General features: G+C 42.7%; 1 protein-coding gene across 1 annotated transcript in view; it reads right to left on the reverse strand.

Moving 5' to 3' along the window:
- Window positions 1-21,102, reverse strand: part of XPO4 (exportin 4) — an 83,494-nt gene extending 62,392 nt beyond the window's left edge. Inside the window, exon 1 of the mRNA XM_055701943.1 lies at window positions 20,871-21,102. Within this exon, the coding sequence (XP_055557918.1) occupies window positions 20,871-20,948 (78 nt within the window). The 5' untranslated portion in view covers window positions 20,949-21,102. The remainder of the gene's footprint in view (window positions 1-20,870) is intronic.
- Window positions 21,103-21,482: the final 380 nt, after the last annotated feature.

Raw genomic sequence — 21,482 nt, forward strand, 5'->3', positions numbered from 1 at the left:
GTACTTTAAAACCACCAGAGGGAGCTTAAAGCCCAGAGTCTACTGCCTTCACCTCATCCAAACAGTAGTTACCCGTACACTGAAAATCCAGCTGTTTAAGGCTCTAAGGAAGGCCGGGCACATACGTATTCTGTGTACTAATTTCATATTACAAGGACCCTGGCTTAGGTGATCCCGAGTGCCCTGGAAGCCAGTGCCCAGCATCCCCTGGGCACAATAGGCTTAGAAACATACCTCAAGTACCCGTCGTGCTTGGAAAGTCCCCTAAAAATACCTACAGATTCACTGATTTCTTTCCAATTGTCTCCTTCAAACTCTTCTCTACAATCGATCTTACAGGGCATTAAAAAACAGTATGTTAATGACCAGTCTTTCCTTTCTGTACTGTCTGATGTTGCTGCTAACACCCATCTACTCTGTCTTACAAGTTAACTACAAAAAGTTCTCCAGGACAATGATCCTCTCCTGGTTTTAGCATAGCAAGATACTGCCCCGTAAGAATAGAGTCCGTACATAACATTACATCCTTTCAGCTACAAAGGCTTGTCTGGAAACAGAACAGGAACAGCAACAGCAGTGCTTACTGATCAGATCCAGTAAAACTACTTGACTCCAACAGCAATTATTCACACAAGGGAAAGAGCAACTGAAAAAAAGACTAGAAAATCTGGCAGACTAGCACTAACACTTTCAGGACCACTGGACTTATCTGAAAGCCTGGACAATTAATAAGAAACTAATGTAGCCCCCTCCCTTTCCTGTCAACCAGTTTATAAAAAAACAGTCAAAAACAAAAAAAAACCAACCAATACCATATTTTGCTCTCCTTCTGTTCATCTGCTATCACTAGTCTGAACAAAACAAAAAACACCAAAAAAATAAAAAGTGAGAAAAATTAAGGTAAGTTATTTGATAACAAAATTATTACAAAGCCAATAAGCATATGTCAGAAGATCTAAAGCCTGCATGAGCTTACAGAAATCCTACAATTTCTCTTCAAGCCATCAACAGTAAATGAGCCGCGGGGGGGGAATATCTTTGAAAAGAGCACAAACTCTAAACTTCAGGAGGAACTAAGAGCCTGTGAAGTGAAAAGTAGAAAACACCTTTAACATCTCACACATCTTCACAGTCAGAAAAAAGGACTGAGAAAAAAAAAAACAAGAGCTGGAGATTAAGGATCTCCATTATCATGGTAAACGCACTACTGAGTCCTCAGCAGTTAGCATCTTTCTAATATTTTGGGATACAGGCAGATAGACACAGTTTGAAGAAATGTTGGTACAGCTTAGACAAACAGAAAAGCTGTCCAAATCATAGGTACAAACAGATTTTTCTGGTGCAGTGTAAGCATGCTCCAGCTTTCTTTACGAAGGTCGAATACACAAAGAATGACTACAGCTCCTTCTGTACATAAAGATCATTCTGCCAGGAGCAAGTCCCTTGGTCTGCATCTGAGACACAGGCAAGCCTTTCGAAAGTTGGGCAGTGATCTTCAGTGGTAGAAAGAGAGAGAGTAGGCTTTTATATCCTTGATTGGACTCTTAATAGTTTCCTTGCACAGACTCACATATCACCCTGCATTTGGTTTTTCACTTTCTGTACATTAAATAAACCCCAACAGTAAAATCAGCCCACTCTCAGGAGATAACCCATCTCAGCTTACATGGGTGTTATAGCAATAAGACAATTATTTTGGAAGGACAGAAACTGTCATGTAAAACTAATCCCAAGTCAGGTTTTGCCTTCTGTTTTGTTGACTGACTGGATACCAAGCAAAAATTAATTCCAAATCAAAAATAAGAATAAGTACAGTTTATTACATTACAATGAAGGAAAATAGCATACAACATGATAAAAGGAAACTGTACTAGTTATTATGCACAATATGATAAAAGAGCAATAGAGGCAAAGCATGAAGTCATTACCACAAAGCGTTGCAGAGAGGCTAAGAAAAGGATACATCACCAATTACCACCTTAACGCTATCCAGGCCCACACTGCGGCTGGGAAGCCCCATTGCAGGTGGCACCAGGAGTCTCTCAGTAACTGAGAAAACCCCTATGCAATGCATCCACCTGTAGGTGAGGCTTCTGGTGCAGTCCCAGAGCTCGCCCACCTTTATACTCAGTGGAAAATAAAAATAGTTTACACATTTAGTGTATGTAAACTTTTAAGTTTAGGCTAAGTGCAGGCGTGTACTCTCTCATGATTTGTAAGGTTCACACACACCAGGGACATTGTTCAGATACCCAAGTGTGGTGGAGTTACCATCCTGACACAGCTGTGCACAGTATTTATTGTGTGGATGGTTCTGCTCACATCATGCTTGTCCAGGGGGCTCAGGACAAACACCACCTGCTCATTAAAGTTGTCCTTGAGCTCCCTGTCCAAGTTAAACAATTCCTAATTAAAGACAAAGATTTTTTTCATAAGCAGCAATCAATTGAATAAATTTTCACCCTACCTTCCTTGACTATTAGACTAGATATTTTACAAAAATCTAGTAACTTCCATGTAGTTACCTTTTCCTCCCAGTGTGGAACCTGATAAAAATAAAACTGGATTCACCTTTATCAGAAATAAAAGTTTCTCCTCAATGCGTTCAAGGTCAGCACAGCTCCTTTAAAAACTCCTTCTCCCCTTTCTTACCACTATGAGAATGTTACAAGAAGCTCCATCACCCCTCTCCCTACTAACAAAACAGGAGGTGCAACAACATTGTTTGTAACAACTGTTTACCTCTGGCAAACTTAGTATAAGCGATCCACTGATCTGAAAAATGCAGAAGTCACAAACACAGACTAACAATATTAAACCCTCCAAACAGCATGGGTTCCTCAACAGTCACAAGAGTACTGGTAGGATTTTAACTAGCTTTCCCATTCTTCCCGCCTGAAACCATCCTTGCGTCCCTGTAACCATTCTTTTGTACCATGGGAAGATAAAAGAGCACCTGATACAGCAACATCATTTAACTCCCTAAGTTTATATATTGCTACTTACTTTTTTCCTCTCCAAAATAAGCCATCTTTGTTTTTTCCTTATATAACAGATCTCTCATTTCTAACTTTGATCATCTTTTTTTCTGCTCCTCCCTTTGTGGTACACCATCAAAGTGTTATCATATTATTCACTGATGCTACAAGAAAGGACAGCACAACTGGTAACAATTAAAAGGCTAAAAATTTGGCATACATTGCTTAGGCAGAAACTGATTAACACAAACAGATAATAGAAATAATTTAAAATCTTAATTCACAGTGACACTTAGAACAGGAAAGAGGCAGATATGAGAAAGGGTTAGACCAAATGTCATTTGGAAAATACACACATGACTAGGCAACATCTGGTGAAGGTACACATGGGAAAAATAAGGGGCTTCGGGTATTTGTTTTATTTTAAATAGAAGTAGTAGATGCAGATGAAGGATATGAAGCTATACATACGTATTCAGAACCACATGCTTCGTACAAGCATTTCCTACCTCAGTAAAAATACATAATTATGACTTGTCAGGATGAAGGGTGCCGAGCAATGAAGACAATAGACACGAGAAAGGTAGCAAATGGGTTGCAAACATCACATGCTCTCTTCATAAGACTGAACTCTCTTCATAAGACTGAAGTTGAAGTCACCGTGTATTTGCCAATAACAGGCTGAAGAAATTACACCATATCCATATTTAAAGTGGTGTCTGCTTTTTTAGCTCCTTCCCCTTATTTCTGGCAGCACTTTCTGCTTTAAAAAAAAAGGTATTTCCCCCCCCAGGTAATTCTGTTTAGGCAGTTTCATGCTGATCGTACAAAATACAACATTTTTTGATCATATACTAGATGTGACATTATTTTCTTAATGATAGAAGATGTCAGAGAATATTACTTATTGGTCACTTGTGGAGAGTAACAGTTTCTTACAATAAGTAACTTCTAACATTCAAGAGACAACATTATTGTTAAAATCAATAATGGAATAGTTTTTTATTTAAGTATGATTTAGTTAACCAGTCTGCACTGTTACCTATGCACCATACTTTTGCTAAGAAACATCCTGGCCATGATTGCGTATAAACATAATTAAGGATGGGATGAAGGGCTTTCATTCCTTGCAGACAGAAAAAGCTGGCTAGAAACAAATCCTGATTTTTCATAGACTTGCTATGGCAAGAGAGCACTGAATACAACCAAGTTCAGCATCTTTCTACAATTACACTGGGGGAAATCTGCAAATTAGCACATCACAAAGAACAGTCACACACTCCTCCAGACTTTGCTGCTTAAGGGAACATAGAGTGCACCAGTGTGTTTTAAGCTGACGCCCACAGTATTCCCACCTACAAAAAAGGTCCCCTATGAACAGTACAGCCTAAACACTAGTAGGATTATGGAAATGCAAACATGCCTACTAAGAGAATTTTCTTGGGGTTTAAAAAAAGAAAAGATTAAATTACTTGTACCTGCTACTACTAAAGCCAAGAAGGAACTATCTTGCCACAGGCAATGTTTATGCCTGCAAGTAAATTACTTTACAAACTTGACAAGGGTAGAAACAAAAACTTGAGATTTCTGCTCAAGTGTGTGACTTCATAAAATTCACCACAAACTCTCCAAAATGAGCTTCCCTAAATATCATGGGGAATCCTGCCTTCCCTGAAGTCAAGAGGTAAAACCAAAACTGTTCCTGAACTCTGGTCTGTCTGTGGGCGGTTATCGGCTTATGAAAAACCAATTAAACATGTCAGTTGTTCTTCAGAAGGGTGTCTATAGACTCTGTGCTGCAGAGAGCCTGGAAGCCTAACAGAGACAAGAATAAGGAACCCAATCTCTGTCAATATACAAGGATAAGCAAAAGCCACCAGAAACTGCAATGGCACAGCTGGGTCTGGACCTTGCTGACAGCCACCATCAGGCAAGACACGCACAGAGAAGTGAGGAATAAAGGAAGCCCAGATGGCTTGCCAACATGTCCCAGCAGGCAGGGAAGCCAAGTAACAGTGAGGCATATGCAAAGGAGAAAGATCATGAGTGAACTTGAGAAGCATGTGCAGGGGAACATCATGTGATGGCGGTAATGTAGCTGAGAGGCATGGGCAAAAATAGAAGGAGAAAGAGGGGGAAAAAAGGGGGATAAAAACCCCAAACATAAGGACAATAATTTTTAACTAGTGCACATACTGCATTTAGACAGCTAAATACATTATTCAATCCATGTAAGCAATTGTTATAGCTGCAGTGTACCTCAACAGTCAAAAGTAATGACATTTTAACTTAATGTGCTCTTCTAAGATGCTCAAAACCCCCTTAAAAGAGATTTCTGTATCTTAAATAACAAAAAAACCCATAAGAAAATTATACCCCATCACAGTTCTGCTACATAGGTGAGTTATACAAAAGTATCAGATTCTTAGAATAAGATTTGAAGCTTCACTCTACCAAAGTCACGTCAAGCAATGTGCCCTGCAACTGCGTTACCCTGACTTCTGTGGTGTCAAGCCATAATGGGTTTTTCATCCCACTTTTACCAGTAACATGTTTCAAGTGTTTTAAGTAACATTTTTTCTACAGTATATCACAGCACACTCACTAACTGTCACTTGCCTTATTAAAATAGCTAATCAGAGAGACTAAATACAGCAAAGTCAGACAGAGAACTGGACATTAGCCACACTTTTGTTCTTGGCTATTCACCCTTACTTCTCTAGCAGCTGCAGATACCCAACAACACAAGGATGTCTGACCCCCTCATCAAGCAGATGCCACCAGCAAACCATTCAAGCTACATGAAGGTGCACAGCTCTGCAGCAATCAGCAACTGCTTCACAAGTGGATCAGACATTCCTGCCTCAGGCACCAAGCCAGAAGGCAGTTTAGACAACTGGTATAGACAGCAGCTTCTGCTGTCCAGATCTGCTGTTAAAAAAATGCCAGAGCCTTGAATAATATCTAAGTTACTACAGAAAACCTAGCTAGCATAATAAACAATTTCAACTATGTTCCAGTTACTTCCTTTGCACTTGCTTTTTAGAGTAATCATTTAAATCTACAGCAGTAACTCATCTTCCAATTTAAGAGATACTCAAGACTATTTTTGAAGATTGGTAAGAAAGACGCAATAGATGGCTTCTGACCAGACATGCAGTAGAGACAACATGCTGGAGATTTAAGACTTCCTGAACAAAAAGTTGGGTTTGTTTTTTTTTAAATCCTTTCCCAAAAGTAATTATTTGAATTATTTAAACCCCGGAGTGCCCAGTATTTTTCAGTATATATTTGGAACAAATGCGTGACTGCTGGAGGAATTACCTCCTACACATCTACGCCTACTGATCTACTCACAGTCTTGCTTTCATGCAGAGACTTAATGATAGGGGAAAAAAAACATTTTTTTTCTTCATATCAGATTTTGCTTTGTATTTTGGAACTGAAGTACTTTATTAAGTCTTTTACAAGTAAAACAGGAGATAAATTGTGGTTTGTCATAAGATCTATTATCAGTTTTGAAATGGTCTTTAAATATAAGATACTATATATATATACATTAATTGACTAGAGAGCCAAAGTAAATCATTACCATCAACATCAAAATGTTTCTGAGATAAGACTTCCTCTCAAAGATAAGTAACAAGAACTGCTGAGATTTTACTTCTCTGCTAACAATGTGATCTTCAAATATGGATTATTATAGGTTCTCCACTGAAATTACCATTCATATACGTGCACAATACTTTTCAGATACATGATCTGTGGTAACCAGACTGCAGAGGAACTGCTTCCACTGTTCATGTCTGCTCCTTAGCATCCAAATAGGTACCCAACACCTGCTGCTTAAAGAAGAGTGGGTAGGACTTGAAAGGCAAAAGGGAGGATGGCAGAATGGAGTCTTTGTTCGAGGAAGCAGGACCATAGAAGAGGAAGAAAAAAGAATAAAGGATGATGAAGGTATAGCCCTCAGGTAGCTGTGGCAGGGCACTGACAAACAGATGTCTGTAGTTGGTCTATGTACCTATGTGAGCTGTTCATCCACTATCAGCTCTGACTGTTGTCAGTCTCCTCACAGGATTCATTTAGGACTTTCTTTTGACCACTGTGCTCATTACTCAACAAGAAAATCCACAAATTCAACGAAACAGTATATTGACTCATGCCAACCTTCTGGAAGCATTAGGTGAACAGGATCAGCCCAGACTCCATCCACCCCATGGAGGATTGCTCCAACAGAACTTGGAGAAATGACTGAATTCTGCATGGGAAACTCTGCATATCCCAAGAGTTACAAGTTTAAACTTGTCATTGCTGGACCAAACTCACAGAGCCCCATATACAGTAATCACAAAAGCAGCACACAGAATTATCACAGACTTTACATACACTATAATCAAAATCTGGTTTTCTTTTAAAATCTTAATGCTTTCTTTATAATTTCTGCATCAAGAAATATGTTTCAAATTGGAATCAAGAAAATTCAGTGTAAACTTAAATAGTCTTTCAATTCTGTAAATTTAGATAATGAAAACCAGGATACAGTGTAACACAGCAGTGAAGGCAAAATGCTTTACACCTATTTGTTACTCTTTCCTCTATAACTGAAGTTAGGACATTGGTGGAAGCACACTGACATCAGGCAAGTCTGACAAACGCCCTGTAATGGATACTCAGTTCATGGTAGTCTGGCTGTGGACAGAGGATGAATGCTGACATGAGTTTACTGTTCAAACCCTTAAATTAAATGCTATTTATTTCCTAATCTCCACATTCACCATCTTAACATTTCAAAGCACAAGCAAGGTCTGACCCACTGTTCTGTTTAGCAAAGTAATTTCCCTAAAACACCTGGCTGGTGGCAATGGACAAATCCACACTGAGTCCCCTTGAAGTTAGTACGATCCTACAAAGCAACAAGCAGTCAACCCACACAGACCAGAGAAAGCTCAGTCGAGACAGAACAAACGCAACTCAGTATGGAAGAGAAGGACAAAGGTAAGAACACTGTAACTACGCAGTGCAGTTATGGAAATCTTCATTGTTCCAAATCTTTTGTAACCCATTTAACATTAACAAGTAAAACCAGCTTGCTTTGACTTCAGCACGAGTCACTGCAGTAGCACAGGACCCTAAAAATATGTTACTAAAGGATACAAGAACTCATAAAAGTGCCCTTACTACAACTGCACTCACACTAGCCTGAAGTCTTGCTCTCCTACTTCCTTCCTCTGATGGTCTCCTGGAGCTGGAGTGAACTTGGCCTCCACATCCTGTGGCAAGGAGAAGGAGAGCTGGTGGAAACGGAACCAAACTCTTCTCTCGGCTCCCGCCAACAACAGATGCTTCTCTCTTTCCCCTGCAAGGAGGCACAGGTTGGAACTAGATGATCTTTAAGGTTCCTTCCAACACAAACCATTCTGTAATTCTACGATGATAAACGGGTCCCAAGTTCAGGCCTGGAGGCTATCATCCTAGAAGGTAGGAAGGAGTCTCAGCCCAAACACACACCACTGCCTCCGCTGCAGAGTGGACTAGCCCCATGACAGGTCCTGGTTCTCCAGCAGGAGACAGGACACAAGCCCATTCACAGCCCCTGAAATCCTAATTGCACCTTGATCATAAGAGTCAAGTAGCTTAACTCTGTATTACCCATTTTTGTACATGTAAGGCAGTATTAGACACAGCTTAACAAAAAATGCCAGGATTGTGACTGTGAATTTCAAGACAAAGTTTTAACTAAAGAAAGAACTGTTGTGACCCCTCTTCTACTAGACAGCAGATCATAATAACGCTGGTAATGGCAACACTCATTTTCCAAATTTCCCAAGTTGAGATGTACATGATATATAACCTATTTATCAGGCTCACTGTACATCAAGTATGGTCAGCAACTGCCCTCATCCTGCAAGAGTCTTCTTGTCCACATGTGAAGAAGTGTCTTATAATATGTATTTTTTCCTGTTGTCCAATTCCAAACTACACTTACTGAAAGAACAGCTATAACCACCCATTGCTGCAAGGGTGGGATTATTTTTACTCACATGTAGCCTTCTACAGTAAGCATGTGCAGATGGGGTAGGGCACCACAGGGGTAACAGGACATCACATGGGTAACCCCCCTCCACCTCACACACACACCCCAACACAAAAACTAAAACTCACTCTGTGCAAGACAAACTGAAATAGTGATGCATTTTGGTTTCTGGGAGTTTTAGGCTTTGCCTCCTATCACAAAAGCATTCCCTCCCAACAAACTAATGAAGAAAGGCAGGCATGCAGGGCAGCCAGCTTCCCTGCCAAAATTCAAGTTTTAATACTTCCTCCTCTATCAATCTTGCTAAAATTTCAAAATCCTTTTGTGCCATCATAGTTATTTAGAATTAATTTATTAAAAGCAAGATAAGGGAGTTTTAAAAGTTTTTGGAGTTTTATCTAAACTTGATATGGAAAACTCCTTTGGCTTAGTGCACTTTCAAAATAGCAAAGCCTAAAATACCTACCTTCATTAATAGCTTTTAACTGTTAGGGCACCAACAGAAAGTTACAGGCAGACACAAGTAAAATACACACAAAATACAATACCTGATCATGTAAGCAAACAGAAATGTAGTTACAGAGACATGAAATCACGGTTTAGCCAAAAAAAAAAAAAAAAAAAAAAAAGAGCAACAGAATAGAGGCTAGAGGATGCAGCTCATCATCTAAGCCAGGCTGGAGGATAAGGAATCCAAGAGAAATTATGAAATTGAAAATGATTTTGTGATGTGAATAACTTCTTTCACTCAAAACCAGGGAAAAATTACACACTTCCACTGAACACACCTACAAAAAGCTCTTTTCCCTTATATTTTTGCCATTTCCCAGTAACAGGCAAAATGTATCTAGAATCATACACACTTTAGAAGGTAGGATGTAATTTACTTTTACCTTGTTTCACTACTTTATTCTGCTCTTGCAGATACAGCCTGAACCTTGTTACTGAAAAAATTACGTATCTCTGTTCATCCTCCAATATACAGAGGAGCAAACACACAATACATATTTTGAGAAATTCTCTTCTAAAAACCATTTTTTAATGAAGATTTATTTTTTTACTACACATACACAAGTTTTTTGGGTTTATTTAGAAAAAGCAATTTTTAAGACTCAAAGTTAAGTGCCTAAGTTCACTCCAAGAAACCTGCATAAATTAGCTAAGTCTCAAGTTCTGAAGAGTCACTGGGCTCCACATACTTACTGAAAAATGACTGTGAAGAAATGTGGTCATAATTACATATTTTATTCTCAGTTCTGTGAGAGGGAATGTTATTGTAATGTAAACAGGAGAATAGCCCCAGAAACAATATTATTTCTATTGATATTAGAATTTCATATTTATATATTCCCCACTAAACAATTAATTATTCTGAAGCTACCCAACATCTGTTCTTAATCCCACTTAAAACAGCTTCACAAAATAAAGGCTTTGCAGCTAAGCCTCATTAATTCTCTCAGGAAAAAGCACATTTGTTTTGGGGGTTGGGCTTTTGTTGTTGACAGGTAAGGAAAGCGCTATTCATGTTTTCTTCACCAGAGAGGAGTGTATGTTTTGTAAACCTGTTTGCACATTTCCTCAATAACAATGCAAGATGTAGCCATCTGGGAAACTACCAAAAAGGCATGGTTGAGAGAAAAGTCAAAGAGCAGCAACGTTATTAGCCAAGCAAATAGTAGTCGGAGAGTGAAGAGATTATAAAGCTACACTAAGTGTGAACATTTAAGACCTTCGTGAAAAAAAGTCCCAAACTACGATCAGTGCAGAAAACATGCAAAACTCTAATCACTGTGCATAAAATCAGTGAAGATGAAAGTAACGCTTTTCAGTCACTGCTTTACCACCTCACAAATTCAGCTTTAAGGCACCCAATATCAAACCAGCATCTGTAGCTGCAAGGGAGAACATACTTCCCCCCCAAGGCAGGGCTGCAGTCTTCTTGCAACAGAGATGAAAATCCAGTCTCCCATTTGGAGATCTTGAGTAACTGTATACACATATAAACATATAGGTGCTGTGGATCCTTATGAAATCTACCAGTGACAAATGTGTAAAACGTAGCTTTAAGATGAGGGGTGTAACGTAAAAGGAAACCGAGTTGTGAGGCGAAACCCACAGCAGGCTGGCAGGGTCCACCAGGACCAATGATGCCTGGGTAAAGTTGTGGCAAGACGAAAGAGGAACTGACTTAAGGGGCCACGTGATACCAAGACCACTGACACAAGCCCAAGATGTGGCAGATCAAGTTTGGAGAAGTTCATTCCAAAACCTTGAAGACCACCTATTTGCAGAGCCAGACAAAATCAGCAAAAAGAGAAGAACCCTTTGCTGCGTGCTCAAAGCAGATATGCATGTAGATGCTGGTCCTGAGAGGATGATGCTTAGCCCCCATCACCAATGTGGAAACCTTCCCCCTGTCCCCAGCCTGTCAGTCAGCCTGGTTTCAGCTGGGACAGAGTTAATTTTCTTCTTAGTAGCTGGTGCACGTGCACAGCTGTGGTTTGGGTTTGGTGTGAGAACAAAGTTGATAACATACTGATGGTTTTGGCTGTTCCTAGGTAATGTCTGTACCAAGTCAAAGACTTTCGCTTTCTCGGGCCCTGCTAGCCAGAGGGCTGGAGGGGCACAAGAAATTGGAAGCAGGGGGGACAGTCAGGACACAGCTGACCCAAGCTAGCCAAAGGGATATTCCATACCATATAACGTCATGCCAAGTACACACAAGCTGGGGGAAGGAGGAGGAAGCGGGGAACATTCGTAGTTACGGCGTTTGCCCTCCCAAGTAACCATGATGCATGATGGAGCCCTGCTTTCCTGGAGATGGCTGAACACCTGCCTGCTGGTGGAAAGTAGTGAATGAATGAATTGCTTTGCTTGGGTGTGTGGCTTTTGCCTTACCTATTAAACTGTTTTTATCCTGAACCCATGAATTTTCTCACTCTATTCTTCCAATTCTCTCCCCTATCCTGACATTGAGGAAGCGAGTGAGCAGCTGTGTGGTGCTTAGTTGCTGGCTGGGGTTAAAGCACGACACAGTGCATGGAAGTACGACTTCTCTTGTCCTGCAATGTGACAAAAAGGTAGCAGCTTTGCAGTACTTCATCAACAACTGCGTAAATGAGCTACTGAGGTTTGTGTCTGTAAAATTGGTTCTGCTTTTTGTTAGCTTTGATACTGTTTGCCTATCATCACTAATGCCACAATTAATAATAGTAGGAATATTGTAGTATAATAATAAATGATGGTGTAACTCAGTATCGATTGTCATCCAGTTGCGCCACTGATCTCGGTACAAACCCATGCGCAAGTCCCAGAGCCACAAATGCCCTGTGGCACAGGTCAGCGCACCAGCCTCTGGAGTACACTCAGCTACTGGATTTTCAGACTCTGTGTTAATGAAGCTACAACCTGTTTTTTGAATTCTACAAACTGCCTCTACCCTCCTCCACCTGTTGGAACAAAAACCTCTACGGCCAGGGTATTTACTTGTGATGTGGAAAAGCTGAATTCAACTTCCTCCCAAAGCAGCCTTAAGAACTGACTGAACATGGCTTAACCACCTCTCGATGTCTTAAAAGCTCTAACTTTACTCATTTCTGAAAAACTGGAAATATAAAATCAAGGAACATGCCACCCACTCCAATACAGCCTTACTGCCATACTACAGCAACCCTCCCAAAACACCAGCACTGCAAGCATTACAGTCCACTCTTGCCAGGAAAACAGAGTACACAGAGAGACAAATATCAGGTAACTTTTCTCCAGCTCTTCCCATTAACAGATTTCAAAACACATTCATGAAGGATGCTGGTATTATTCTTTTCCTCTGTTACAACAGGATCCTAGTCTAAGTTGATAGTAGTAGACAGGATCTGCCTCTCCAGAACGCCAAGGCTGTGGTTCTCAGAGGAGCAATGCAATGATGGAGACCTTCCTTCTCTCCTTCCAACCACACTAATTCCTCTCCACTCCCAGACACACATTATTATCTTGTGCTGGCTTTGGCAACTGGCAGGCCCTTCTGTGAACCAGTCCAGCTCACTAAACTACCAGATAATCAATCTAGCAAAAATACAAGTAATGGTTTTCCTCAGCCACTCACTATTAGGCTGGTTTAGGCTTCTGTGAAAACAGCTTACCTCTGTGCACACACAAGCCTGGGACTGCAGATGTTCTTCACTTTGGCCAAGCCTTTTGAAATCCCAGGGACCGCTGTCATAAACAGTAAAATTCAGTGGCAAAACACCCTTCTGCACTTTATTGATCTCACAACCACAAATTAATTATACAAAGCCTTCAAGAGACCTTGGCATAAGGAATATTTTCAACACTACTACAGCTGTGCCTCTACCATTTTGCACAGCTGCATGTAACAGCTGGACTGCAAGAAAATACTGAAATTCAAAATTTCAGCACAAACCATGATATATTTTTAGTCTCTCTTCATACGCACTGTTATAGTTCTGTAAATTCTGAATTTGGTAGGCACCACTCAACCAACTTATCTGACTTCTAGAGTTAACAAAAGCAAGAAACCCTCATTCACTTGCTCTTATATTAATCCAAATAACCTTAATTGTATTTTCCACTAAAAAAATAAGCAGTCTTGATCTGAAGACAAAGAGAATTATATCTGCTACTTCCTACGTGGTTTAACAGCATAATTCGACAAAATCTTTTAGGAGCATAGGCAAACTTTTTCATCTGAGTCAAGGTAGCAAAACTGTTTATAATGTATCACAGTGAAAATTACTTGAATTAAAAATCCCTTTTCTCCCTGCATCCACTTCCCAATCCAGTTCGCCATGCAGCCACTTAGGTGGGTGTACTACTACTGTATGTTTTGTCAGAGCCAAAGGCAGCACTGTATAGATGCCACTCATCACTAAGTCTCAGAAGCAGGGAAGTTTGGGGGTTCCTTTTGGGAGACAGGAGAGGGAAGAAGAGGGACTACTTAAAATATGTCCTCTGCCAGTTTCCTCCATTTCTTAAAATCCCTATTTGAACAACTACTCCCTATCCAACAGGATGTTTTAGACAGACTTCAAAGGGATGAAAAAGAACTGAAGATCTGTATCGTCTCCTACAGCTCACATCTGACACCCTCCCTTCTATGCCACATCTCCCAGCACATATGTGGTTTTATGCTGTTTATACATCCCACTATCCACCGAAAAAACAAAACATTGTAATAAATGTTACAGCATTCCCTCTGCCAGATCACTGGCCTAACACAGGCATCAGTTCCACTCTGTTTTGTTCTGGGGAAGCCAAGGAAAGCAGAAAACTGGATAGATACAAATAATACATTTTCCCCTTCTAAAATGGAAAAGGACATTATCATCAAAATCCAGAATTCCACCTCTACATCAAGGCAGGACACAGAAATGGAGATCCTGTGTATACCTAATCTAGACATACTTTTTAGTATCAAAACAGTGTCAGAAATTGATGAAAAGGAGTATTTTACTTAGCTGCTTGTGACAGCATCAGCTCAACAAGAGGATTTCTTCTACCCCTCCACATGGAAAGCTGTTAATTAACTAATGAACACAGATTAGCGTAACGATAAGACTCTTAGGAAGCATGTTGAAGAGAAGACAGCAGTAGGTAGTGCCTGAAGAAGAATTAACCAGATGGAGTTACAGACTAATGAAGCTCCCCAGTGGACAAATCTAGGAGCAGACACAGTATTTTCATTCACATAATACAGAAATTTGCCAATGCAACAATGACATGTCAAATGAGCGTGAATCATCTTGATTCAAAAAGATGAATACTCTCTCTGTGAAACAGTCGGGGTAAATAAACTCCAAGCATGAAGAATCCCACTCATCAGATGCTATGTTTGCTTTTCAGAGGTACCAGAATCTGTATCAATCCTCACATCCCTATTCTCAACTCCTCACCCTTAGTACTGTGTGCTTAGAGTATGGTCCATGCACATTTGTTCTCAGCTTCCAGGTAAAAGCTTCATTAGCATGCCGTACACTGCACATACTTACCTCCCAAGCTGTAACCTGAACCGTGTGCCTGTAAAATGCACCAACCATACCAGTTCTTAAGCAAAAGGAGGAAAAACTACACATACACATGATGGACTCTAAGTTACTTAGTACCACTCCAGAAAAAGATCTATATGGCTTGGGTATAATCCTCTGAAAACATCACCTTGCTGCTCTGAAGTAATAAAGGAAAGCACAATGTAAGTACTATTAGGAAAGGAATACAGAAGACTACCAGAAATTTAAAACCATATAAAATCCTCAAGTACCCACATCACAAAAGAATGCAGTTATGGTCAGTCCATCTCAAAAACAGCACCGTAAATCTAAAGAGCTACAGAGTACAGGGGTGATTAGACGTATAGGGAATCTCCCATACAAAAAACTGACAAGACCCTCAGTTTAGCCAACAGGTGATGGGAGGATGAAGTATGATAGAGAGCTATAAAGGTCACAAAGGATACCACGTAAGAAAAATCAGAACAATTATCAGGTATTTCTTGTAATTCAAGAATGAATGAAAAGATCAACCATCAGGCTTCTCTCAAATAACATAATGTTGGTTTTTTTCCCAAAACCACCTGTGAAACTCATTACTACCAGACAAGTATAATTTAAAAACTAAGAAAATGAAAAATATAAATGCATTCCAAAAACAACGGGACACATTAGTGGAAGAAAAGTTGATCAAAAATCATTAAACACAACGTTGCTACCTCAAGCTCTTGAAATTGCTAATTCAAATAAGGTAAAGTATATACTCGTGAAAGGATTATCCTTATTTTTCAGACCCTTTCTCTAAATTGGCAGCTAGAGGCCATCACTGGAAACAGATCTCAGCTAGGCAGAGGTTTGGTCTAATCCAGCCATAATATAGCACATATCCAGTTTGTTTTGCTGGGTGATGACATGGAGGACTACAACAAATCTCAGCACTGGAATGATTCACTTGTCTGATTTCTCCACCCCTACCGTTTGTCATGCTTCCCAGTCTGAAAAACTGCCCCGCAATGACGACAGGTTGCAATGAGAAATTGAGCTTCCTCATGGAAGGAGGGCTGTCATGGTCCTGAACTCCAAGAAAGGCAAGTTAAAAAAAGCCAACCATACAAACTGTCAGAGTAGATGATAGAAATAATTTGGCCTTGGATTTTAAGGATACTAATATGCTCCCTTATGCTCTTATTCTATAAGCTTATTTCAACATTTGAAAGAGAAGTTTGCTTGACCATTGCCAGACTGCCCAACTTTAGCCTGAAACTTCCCTCAGAAGGGCAGGATAAGTCACAAACAAAGCAGTACCCCAAAAAGATAGTCATGTGTGCACCCCCACTACCTCCAAAACAGACCACAGTGAAACGAGAACATTTACAAACTTTTAAAGAAGGAAGTGTTCCGCAGAAGCCTTTGCTCAAATTTTCTTGAACCTGGTAATGCTACACAGACCCATACCACACAGAATAGCTTAGGACGACAGGGACCTCTGGACTTCAGTTTGCTCAATCTCCTGCCCAGAACAGAACTTGATTTAAAGTTAGATCAGGTTGTTCAGGACGTTGTTCAGTCAAGTTTTAAGTATCTCCAAAGATGGGAGATCCCATAGTCTCTCCAGGTAGCCTGCTCCACTGCCTTCACCAAACCACACTCACTGTGGGTTTTTTTTTGCCTTCTCTCCAGATGCAATTTCCCTTTCTGAAACTTGTAAACTCTTATCTTTTCAATTTTTTCATTGTGCTGCTCTAAGAAAAGTCTAATATCAAGAAAGCCTGAGTTAGCAAGTAAATTGTACAGTGAAGGTATATGATACACTTGAGCCAACCTAACAGCTCACAGAGGCAGACCAGCCCTGTACACGTCCAACAATCTAATTTCAGCTCCCCCCCATGCCAGCTCTGCAACCTAAATGTCTGCACAGATAGTCAATTCATCTTGCTAACCTGACAGAAATCCATTCCCTTGTTTAATTCCTATGTCATCTCAGCAATATTAATATGTTCAGCACAGGGTCACAAAGGAGAAAGTGGTGCTGCAGGTAGGAACAGAGCACCCTTTTTCGGAGGCAGGTGGGGTGAACAAGCTATAACCTGTGAATTTACATTTAGGTGTTACAGAACATCATATGCTAAAAAAATTCAACCTGCTTTCATAAGCTCTCAGCAATAACTAAACAGTCTTACACATGCTTCCTACTTCATTCTGTCACCTATAGCATGACATTTACATTTCTCCCCTTAATAATACTACCTATATCTTTTCTCATCCATGAAGACAGTTATTAAAACAGTGCTTACTGACGGTAATTATATTTGGTATTAATTACCACCTGAGCTAAACGGAACATAATAGATAGGAATCATACACATTTGGTTATGGGAAGCCATGCCAGCTGGAACAGATGCTGGTGTATGGTCTTCACCAAGCCAAAGTCACAGAGGTCAAAAGGTATATATACCGGCCTGTGGCACTGAAAAACCACACAGCATTCTGCACTTTTAAGTTACAAAGCTCTATGGGGACCTTACTTAAAGTAAACAGCATTTAGCTTTGTTAGAAAGGAATTAAGCACCCAAAACCCACATACTTTTTCATATAGCAAATACTCTTACCCACACCAAAGCAAATCGTCACAGAATCAGCATTCAAAGTCCTATTTGGCAGCTAATGACAACTCAATTTCAACTTTTGTAACAACTCTTCGACTGACACCAGATTTCAATTGTTTTCCAAGCTAAGCCTTTTGAACATGGCCTACCTAGAACCTGTTGAAAGGCGCTATTGGTAACAAAGGAAAAGCATTATACACAGCTGTAGAGGAGCTCGGTGAAAGAACAGATTGAATCTTCCCAGTTTTCATACACTGCATGCCGTGGTTTGTTAAGTCCATACAGATCACCAGTTTATGAGTTCAGAACTAACATACCTCTTCTCTGACGTATAAAATTAGTTTTCTAAAGGTAAAACTCAGCTAACCCAGATCAATTGAAAAAAATTATGAAAATACTTATCAAAGATTTAGAGAACCCCTGGCCATCCATACTTACCCCCAAGGAATATTAATTAAACACATTCAGATTTTTTGTATTAGCATGTCTGAATTCTAGTCCATTATCCTCCCCAAGGCTCAATATTTCAATTTGAAATCAAGACAAGTAACACATAAACCACCACCACTTCCTGCTCCATCCTCAGACACTTTGTAACACCTTTGAAGCCTCCCTAGCCAACAGTATTCTGCAAGGATTGCTACTGTCTCAGCTGCCACAGACTGCCACAAGAAAACCTTGCTGAATCCCTCCACAGCTCCCTGCCTAGTTAAAACTTGCTGCCATCTATTGTCAGACCATTCACAGCTCTGCCCTTTTCCATCACTTCAGGTATGGCTCCACTGCAAGGCACCAGCCTCTACTCATGACCTCCATTACTAGCACCGGGTTCACCACCCTCCCCCAAATCCTCAGATTTTTACATAAATACCTTTCTAAGCAATCCCACCAGTTTGCTTGATCAGTTCACATCTCCTAGCTGCCACACACAGTTACTTCCTGCCCTCATGCCCAAGTAGATCTTATACCAGATTTTACCAAACAGTGTGGTCCTACGGTTAAAGTAAATTAAGGTCATTACTGTCCAGGGGCAGTCCTGAAACACAATTTCAGCCCTTGTTTTTCCACAGTTGCTAGTAAGAAAGAGAGCAGTAAGTAAGGAATGGAGTGCACAACCCTTTCAGTCTCTGAGGCCTCACCTCCACCTTTGAAAAGCTCCCAGCAACCTGCACTCCTCCTCTCCTCCATCACTCCAAAGACTTGATGATTTTTGAGAAGAAACACAAAGCAACAACGCTAAACAATTCTCGCAGCTCTTCTACAGCCAGCCCAGTTTAAAGCCTGAGTCCTTGGCCTCACAAACAGCTTTAGTAAATATCTCTTGTTTATTCAGCTTCCTCAGGAAAAGCCTTATTATTAACTAATTCTTGTCAGTTCGGTGCTGTCTATGAAACTTCCAAGAGCAGCTGCAGAAAAGAAAAATGAACAAAAAAAAGGTAATGACCACAACGAGTCAGCTTCCATACTGTCAGAGGCTGGAGGGAGACAGTAAGCTAGAAATTCAACGAGGACCCTAACAGCCATGTGCCTGCAGACCTGAGACATATTGTTACCATCAAGTTTAGCACCTGTTCTTCAACAGAAGCACAAACCTTACCATAAGAGGCTTGCATCTTTTCACATCATTTAACTTGTTATTTGCTTTAACTCCACATTAAGTTGCATCTCCCTCTCTATGATAGCAGGGCTACTACACTAGGGAAATTATGCCAAAGCAAGTAAGGTTAAGTTTTCTAGCACAGATACAAAACTTCGGAGATGCCACTTCACATGTTATCAGTTCGATACTGAAAACTACCTAACCACCAGCTTCCTTCCACATATGTGTTCTGTCTCAATACTACTTATTACATGTTTCCCCTAAGCAGTCAAACACTTCTGGTAAATATAGCTACTGTTATTTTTAAAACTGAGATACACAGACATTACGAGACCATCCAATAGTCTATACAGTTAGGTTTTGCAAAGGCATCCGTGAATCAAGTGTGGCTCAAAGCTTAAAATGCATCACTGTTCACATACTTTGACAAGTTTTTTTCTAAAAGCATTATGCTTACTGCTAAGCTATCTACCTTTGCTTTCCTGTTTGAAAACACAGTCAACGTTTTTCAGGCTTTGATTTCACAAGGAATAACACATTTTGATGAGGACACCTGCAAGCAAAGCTAGTCACCTGTTGCTCTGCGGCTAGGCCGCCGCCACAGGCAGACATTAAACCATCACCATTCAGGCTCTGGACATTGATCAATTATTGATACCAGGCAAACTCTGCTACCATTTGCTTGGTTCTTTTGAAATCCCTTTAATATCAACAGCTTACAAACTTTACTTCTGTTGGAATCACGTCTCAGTATGATAAGTTTTGCGGGAAGGGCTTTGGGCCAGACAATTTTAGAAGACCTGCAAGCAAGATGCATAAACGACGCGGGCCAACATACAGCTTTTTCATCCAAACGAACAGAAAACTTTTGCAAGGACCCATGACTGGGATGTTTCCACACCCGACGGCCGCTGCGTTTTTGATCTCTCCCGTAGGGACTTTCTTTTCCATGCAGTCAGGGAAAACAACGCACAAGGCACCGGCAGCGAATCGGCAACGGAGAGGCGAGGGCGAAGCACGGCTGATGGCCCCGCTACAGCGCGGCAGCACCGCGACCCGCCAGCGGCTCCGCGCTCCCCCGCGGGAAGGAAAACTCTGGAAGCGAGCGCCGCCCGGCCCGCTGCGCTTCCCCGCGCTGCCGGGGGGCCCCTCGCCCCGGGCACGACCCCCGCCAAACGCCGCGGAGGGGCCCCGGGGCCCGGCCCCCGCCGCCGGGAGGGAGAGCCGCTCGCTGGCAACTTCAGCGAGGGTTTCCGCGGCGGACAATGGCGGTGCGGGGGGCTGGGGGGCGTGAGGGGACGTTGGCGCCCCGCCGGGGCGGGAAGCTGGGGGCGCGGGCAGCCGGCAGCCCGCCCACGGCGGGGGAGAGCGGGCGGCACATGGAAGACCGGCGCGGCGTGCGCGGCGGGGGCCGACCCCGGCTGCGGGCTGACAGGGACGAGCCGGCGCGGAGGGGGAGGCCGGCCAGGGAGCGGGAGGGGGCGGCAGAGGTGCCGCGCCCCGGCGGGCTGCGCCCCGAGCCCCGCGCCTGAGGGGCGAGGGCGGCGGGAGGCTGCGCGGGCGGCGGGAGCGCAGGCGAGGAGGGGGACCCAGGGGAACGGCAGGCGCGGCGCGGCACGGCCCTCCCCCCCAGCTCCGCCGCCTCACCATCAGCACTTTGGCCGCGTTCTCCAGCTGGGCGATCACCTCGGGGGCCCCCCCCGCCGCCGCGGCCGCCGCCATCATGGTCTCTCTTCAATGACGCGCCATGCGCTGCATTCTGGGACGAGGCAGCCGCGCAGCCAATCCGGGGCGCGGCGCGGCGCGGCCCGGCCCCGGCGCGGAGGCGAAGCGGCGGCGTCTCCGCAGCGTGACCGCCGGCCGCCAGCTAGGGGGGCCGCCGGAGACAGCCCCCACCCGCCTCGCGCCTCCCGCCCGGCCCCTCCCGCCGACCAACCGCCCCGCCTCCGGGGCGGGCCCGGCGTGGCGCGCGGAGCCCCCGGGCGGGGCCGGCGCCGGTTCGAGGCCGCCGCACCTGCCGCGGCCGCCGCTGCCGGGCCTCGGGGCGGGGGCGGGGCCTGCCCGGGCGCTGTCCCACTCCGCCGCCTGCCCAGCGCGGGAACCCGGGCGGGAGCGGGGCGCCGGGCGGCGCTTGCAGCGTTTGGGGGGTGAGAGGGATGCGGGTTTGACGCGCAGCTCAGAAGGTTGCGGGGAGCGGGGGCGGGGGCCAGCGTCTTTGCGAACGGCGCTGCTTTACGGCAGACTGAAAAACAGCCAAGG

This window comes from Falco cherrug, chromosome 2, assembly GCF_023634085.1.
Source record: "Falco cherrug isolate bFalChe1 chromosome 2, bFalChe1.pri, whole genome shotgun sequence".
Lineage (NCBI taxonomy): Eukaryota > Metazoa > Chordata > Aves > Falconiformes > Falconidae > Falco > Falco cherrug.